General features: G+C 31.7%; 2 protein-coding genes across 3 annotated transcripts in view; both read right to left on the reverse strand.

Annotated features, from left to right (window-relative positions):
- Positions 1 to 351: 351 nt before the first annotated feature.
- LOC110099412 (casein kinase 1-like) lies at positions 352 to 3,871 on the reverse strand. The gene is made up of 9 exons (XM_028699536.1): positions 3,764 to 3,871; positions 3,373 to 3,435; positions 2,978 to 3,067; positions 2,623 to 2,694; positions 2,358 to 2,484; positions 2,198 to 2,271; positions 2,058 to 2,121; positions 1,824 to 1,960; positions 352 to 513 (listed from the first exon to the last, which is right to left on the reverse strand). The coding sequence occupies exons 1-9, from the start codon at positions 3,869 to 3,871 to the stop codon at positions 352 to 354; spliced, it is 897 nt and encodes a 298-aa protein (XP_028555369.1).
- Positions 2,897 to 6,569, reverse strand: part of LOC110099377 (pentatricopeptide repeat-containing protein At5g46460, mitochondrial) — an 18,988-nt gene continuing 15,315 nt past the window's right edge. The window contains exons 4-6 of one of the 2 annotated variants that reach the window (XM_028699552.1): positions 4,467 to 4,550; positions 2,998 to 3,059; positions 2,897 to 2,909 (exon numbers count right to left, since the gene is read on the reverse strand). The gene's annotated coding sequence lies outside the window, so the exon portion shown is untranslated. Of the gene's footprint in view, positions 2,910 to 2,997; positions 3,060 to 4,466; positions 4,551 to 6,332; positions 6,488 to 6,569 lie in introns of those variants that run through there. The other variant, XM_028699551.1, reaches the window with a different exon arrangement.

Raw genomic sequence — 6,569 nt, forward strand, 5'->3', positions numbered from 1 at the left:
TGATAACCAAAGAGATATTTGACAATCAAAATTCTGCCACGTAGAGTTACACAGGCAAACCGTAACAGAGATAACGTCACACAATTAACAATTTAACTTAAAAAGATAATTTAATAAGCAATAAAGAAGATGTCCCAAATCAAACATAAAAGTAAGTATTATTGAAGATAACTACAAACGAATTCTCAAAAGAAAGATAAAAATATCCTTTTCAACATATGGATCATTAAAAAACATATATATTAATGCATGATTAGTCCATCAAAAGGATCTGCAAAATAATAAAACAAAATGCACTTAGGTATAGGTGTCAGCTTTTGTAGTTCGAAGCTCAATTAAACACAACCGTTGCTAAATTTCATCATATTCAACTTTCCTAAGCCTCAGAACAATGTCATGAAAACCCATCTCATTCAACGAGTAGATAGTGCTATCCTTAGCTAGGCCATTGACGCAGGTAGATGCTTGATTCATTAAGACACAGACATGAGGAGGAGAACGTTTTATGTCCATCTTCACAGTCAATTTATGACTTAGATAAAAAAATTTAAAGAATTTCAACAAGATTAATAAGAAATAGAATATAACAATAAATGTAGGAATAAGAAAATGCAATTTTTTTTTTTCCGTAATAAGTTAACCCTTTTAAAAGCAAACAAGCAGAAGAAGATGAAGGAATAGGCCGCAACAAATTAGTCTAAAATGAGTAATAATTTTTGTCTAAAACATTTTATATTAATCGTGCTTAAATCATGTGAAATGTTACTATCAAACAACATCTCAATCAATGAAATCCAATCATTCACTGAAATTAATAATTAATCGATTCAATTAAAATCCCAACAAAAACAGCTTGGCAAGATTCTATATAAATTTAGATTTATTCCTGCTCAAAATCTACCACCAAATAGCAATTTAAATCATGCCATAAAGCTGCAACCAAGTAGGCCCTTATACTAACAAGTTAGAAATATGATTTATTTTGGGTTAAGTATCACTACAGCACTCACGTATTTATGCTTTGCAGTGGACAACCTGTTTCAGAGAAGATAAGGAAAGAAATAAGGAGTTAGGGGCTCACATTTATTCCTTGTACTTCTTGAATTTGAAAATATATTGCTCCACTTAAGATCGAATGCGCTCCTCTAGTTTATTTCATGATACAAATTCCTTACAAATTATCCTTTTCTAAAAGGGTCATCAATTATGTTTTTTGTGACCCAAATATGGACTTGCAGGAGGATGGTTTCCATACTTTTTTTTTAGGTGTGCTTATATATCTAACATTTGGAATCATTTTAATATAATGTTGTATTGTGAATTTGGATAAAAACCTTTCAACTCTCAGAAAAATACTTCCTTTAAAAAAATTACAGAACTTCGAGATGTCCTTTAATGCACCAGCTATCATTTTGGACTATGATAAATACTAAATATTTTTCTAATACAAAAAAAAAAAAAGATTATGCTTTTAAATTCACAATTATTCATCTAGCTTTCTTTTGGATTCATAATTCTTATGGAAAGAAAATGAGTAATATCGCCTAGACAATTGTCGCTTGGCTTCTTGTCCAATTCAACTATTTTCTATTGTTTTCCTATCTATCTCTTTATAGTTAACTTCTATTCATCTCTAATCACTCAATTTTTTTATCACTTAGTAATTTTTGCTTTGATTTAATTAGGGTTCGCCCTGTTTCTCAAAAAAAAAAAAACTGAGCTATTAACCATGAGATACACCATGCATAAAAAACTGCTCAAGGCTCCGGGGCTAGGTGCAGTGTAGTAGGACAAGGTGAGAAACTGCATTAGGAGTAACTTACATTTTGTTTGGATGGCAGTGGTGCGTCATCTAGAGTTTTGTGCTTGGAATGCTCACCATGATGAGCAGCAGCTGAACCAGTTCTTCTAGCAAATGCTTCCACGGCACCTGCGAATCTATCATGAATTTCTTGGCCAACTGAAAATAAAATTTACTAACAATCAACTCTTGCAGGTGCATAAATGAATAAAGGATGCTGAAAATAGCAGAAAACTTATTGGTACTCATTACAAACCTGATGACCTTTCTGCCTTCACCATTGATGGGCCGGCAACTGGAGCATTTCTTACAAGAGGTTGCTGGGGTACAGTGAGATTGAATAAAAGTAACGAAAGTAAATGATCGACACGTGGAAGTAAACGATAAATAACATACTCTTGCTTTAGTACTTGCATCCATCTGTGGATACTTCAAACGAGTCCAGTCAAACCCATAGTCAAATTGGTATCCTGTAAATGTTGAAAAGAATGTTAACTGCGGCCACAAATTCAGCAAAAAAATGCATTCTGTGTTTATTTCAATGAATTGAAATTGCCTTCTCGAATAAAGCGGTCCCGAGAAAGCTTCTTCAAGTAAGAGTTATCTGGTTTGTCTTCAAACCGCAAAGAACGACAATAATTGAAGTACGAGACAAATTCGGTTGGAAATGTCTTGCACAGCACCTGAATCAGAATTATCAGTGCCAAGGATTTTTAATCTAGCTCTCCCGTAATGCTACGTAAATTTGATAGGAATACTCCCAGCATTTTCAAAAAATGAGATATTATGCATGAAAATGAATGGGGCTTAGAATTGCGTACCTCTACTGGAGTTAACATTTTCTTTTCAATAATCTTGTCATATTTTTGCTTCTTTGTTCCGGCTTTCAACCCCTGCCATGGAAGACTGATAAAAAATAGTCATGTTATGCCCTTCCTCTTGAAGATATTGAGGCATTATGATGATGACGTTGTTCTGGTGATGCCCCCCAAAAAATAACGAACAACGAGAACAAACTAAATGAAATGTTTAGAAGAATCTAACCTTCCCCTCAAAAAAAACATGAACACATAACCAAGAGTTTCTATATCATCCCTTCCGCTTTGTTCTACAAGATATACATTAATGTTACTTTTTTCTCCAATCTAAGGTGGGTTATGAAATGGTTAAATATACTTGAAACATGAGGAACGTACCAACACCAAGATGAGTATTCACGCTAGCATACCGTGCTGTTCCAGTGAGATTCTTGTTCTCCCTGTCAGACTAACCAAATCTTTAGCATAAGAAATAAATAAATAAAATATTTAGCAGAAGAACAATTCGAAAAACATTTTGGAAAAGGCAAAACCATCATGACTTCACATATAAAGTAAGTCTTCAAATAAGAAAAGATAGAACGGAACAGAAGGCTCACAAGGATGTTGTCAACAGAAAGTTCCACTTATGTATGTTCACAAAACTATAGCATGATAGAGCAACGATGTAAACAAGTACATGAGAACAAATCAGGCAGTCAAACTTGGAATATGCTCCTTTATGATTTGGATAACAATAAGAACTGGAGTAACCATAAAATCAGTTGGATCAGATCTAACAAGTTTAATAAGTAGGTCAAATCCAAGCCGGCCAACCTGTCAAACCAGTCAAATGTAGCTAAAGCTTACAATTAAACTATTTTTTTTGCTCCCTTCTAATTAAATGAGTCATGCTTTATGCAGCACTATTTTCGATCATTATTTTTATGCATTCTTAAGCATGGAGTATAAAAAATAGGTTAATCATTAAAAAAATATATATTAATGCATGATTAGTCCATCAAAAGGATGTGCAAAATTATCAAACAATATGCACTTAGGCGTAGGTGTCATCTTTTGTAGTTGGAAGATCAACTAAACACAATTGTAGCTAAATTTCACAACATTCAACTTTCCTAAGCCTGAGAACTATGTCGTGAAAAACCATCTCATTCAACGAGTAGATAGTGCTATAATCAGCTAGGCAATTTACGCAGGTAGATGCCTGATTCATTAAGACACTGACATCAGGAGGAGAACGTTTTATGTCCATCTTCACAGTCAATTTAAGACTTGGATAAAAAAATTTAAAGAATTTAAACAAGATCAATAAGAAATACAATAGAACAATAAATGTAGGAATAACAAAATGCTAATTGTTTTGCGTAATAAGTTTAACTTTTTAAAAGCAAACAAGCAGAAGAAGATGAAGGAAAAGGCCGCAACAAATAAGTCTAGAATGAGTAATAATTTATGTATAAAACATTTTATATTAATCGTGGTTAAATCATGTGAAATGTTGCTATCAAACAACACCTACATCAATGAAATCCAATCTTCCACTGAAATTAAGAATTCTTCGATTCAATTAAAATCCCAACAAAAACAACTTGCCAGTATTTTATATAAATTTAGATTTAATCCTGCTCAAAATCTACCACCAAATAGCATTTTCAATCATGCCATAAAGCTGCAACCAAATAGGCCCTTATACTAACAAGTTAGAAATATGATTTATTAAGTATCACAACAGCAATCACATATTTATGCTGAGCAGTGTAAAACCTGTTTCAGAGAAGATAAGCAAAGAAATAAGGAGTTAGGGGCTAACATTTGAATTGGTTACATCCTTAAGCAGATCCACGCACCTGTTTTGTTGCGATGATGCACACGCGTAGAGATTTCCCTTAGATTAGCAGGCCATCCAAGCTGCTCTGGTATCATCGCAATATCTAAAGAATCATTGGAAGAATTCCTAAGTCGAGGTTCAGTGCGGGTTAAAATTGGCGTAGGCGATTGAAATTAATTTGGTAAGAAGTTGAAGAATTCAAAGTTAACAATCTGAAAGGTTGTTATTGGATGAAACTAAACAAATATATGTTGGTGAGAACTCGATACAAATAAAAATATTAAAAAAGAGAACTATCTTAAGCATGGAGTATGATTATAAAAAATAAAGGGAACAAAGTTCATACTACTGATTTGTCAATTTCCAATTGAGTTTGTGGCATTATATAATCATGCATCTTTGGAGGCAACAAAATGAAGATTGGCTGCATTTGTTGTTCTTCTTGTGGGGAATGTTCATCTGACCTTAGATGGAGTTAAAGAGTAAGATATATGAACATAATTAATATATATTTTTTATGAAGCCACAAACATACGTGAGATTCTACGTAGATACTATAATTAAGCTGTTATGCACACTAACGAAAAAAAATTCAATAATTCAGCTTAGTAATTAACTCAAGCGAAAAAGAAAAGTTTCTTAAAATGGTAGACCAAATAGCAGAAGAAAAAAAAAAACCATTAACCTTTAAAATGACAAATGTAAGATGAATTTCTTGCTACAAATATACAATGATTAAGTACAACTGAATGTATACCTGAATATTGTTCTACCAAAACATCGCTCTATTGCAAATGGAGCATAAGACAAGTCGCAAATGGTTAATAACCTGACACCAAACATAAACTTGTTATTTCAGAGTTTCCCTTCTTTTGACTCTTTTGCGACCCTCCCTGCTGCATACCCTGAACAACTTTGCAAGTACATACCAACTCCTCTCAAAACCCCTCATTTGCCTCTCTTGCAAGACATTTTTTTATCAAATTTATTAAATTATATTTTCTAAACAAATAATTCTATGCAAAACTAAAAAGCTGAAATGATTTAGAGAACAATATGTCAATTTAATAAAGTTCTCATAAGCATGCTTCATGCATACCAATACTTTGTATGTCTTAAACAAATAGAGTTTATCATAGCTACTCTCTATTTCAGTTGATAGCATCGTACTACACATAATGAAAATAAATGATATTGTAAATCATTAAAACAATTTAAGAAACATATAAATGATTTTTTTGGTATCCTATTTACGAAGGGTTTATGAAATAAAGCTTAAATGCTTTAAAGATGTTTAGATAGCTTTTAAAACCAGTAAAATAAAAATAAAGATTGAAAAAGAATCAGAAGATTTTCTCGCTATGGATGTAAGAATTAAAGTGGAGACAAACAACATGAATTTGCAAGGATATGTCAAAATAAATTAAAAAATTTAGACATTTTCCAATAAAGAAAAAGAATATTTAAAAGAAATAATGCTAACGAAGTCAAGAAAAGATAAAATTATTTGAATTTGGGGAGCTTCAATGGACTCATATGGATATGAGGATAAAAAGTTCGTGATAGTTACTTTTTAATGATTGTGATGAATGAATAAAGGGTTAAAGTTATTCATGTTATCGGACTCTCAAAAAGCATTGGTTGAATCATATAGGGAATTTAGTAATTAAAATTTATTATGAGAAACAACAATTTCTCTGAACTCATGAAAAAAATTGTTTTAGAGAAAGTTAGATGCTCCGTATAATATAAAATTTAGAAATAAAATTAAATTATTTTTTTAGAGTTTAATAACTTTACACAATCACTATAAATAAGAATGTGAGACATCTTAGAATGTAAGTAAGAATAATAAAATAAGGATTTTTGCAAAGGCTTTACATAAATCAATAACGAGCAATTATATGATATAGTAAATGACAAATTGTTTATAATAGTTAACTTACCTTGAATGATATGTAGGGGAAGAGGATTATCAAAAACCAACAGTGAACAATTAGCAGGTCAAAATCGTGGCTTGGATTTTATGGATAGCGGATCCTGAAAAATTGTATGTTATGCAAAAAAATTGAAACGAGAAATATTAATAAATCAAAATATTGTACAATCAAATTTAAAAAAA

Source organism: Dendrobium catenatum, unplaced genomic scaffold, assembly GCF_001605985.2.
Source record: "Dendrobium catenatum unplaced genomic scaffold, ASM160598v2 fragScaff_scaffold_1338, whole genome shotgun sequence".
Taxonomy (NCBI): Eukaryota; Viridiplantae; Streptophyta; class Magnoliopsida; order Asparagales; family Orchidaceae; genus Dendrobium; species Dendrobium catenatum.

Bases quoted from the DNA above. Each gene is read 5' to 3' on its own strand.
- LOC110099412 (XM_028699536.1), bottom strand. From the start codon at position 3,871: ATGGACATAAAACGTTCTCCTCCTGATGTCAGTGTCTTAATGAATCAG. The intron at 3,436-3,763 runs GTTTTTCACGAC...CTGGTTTGACAG, and splicing joins TCTACTCGTTGAATGAGATG to GTTGGCCGGCTTGGATTTGA. The intron at 1,961-2,057 runs GTTTGTAATGAG...TTTTATTTTCAG, and splicing joins GAAGGCAGAAAGGTCATCAG to TTGGCCAAGAAATTCATGAT.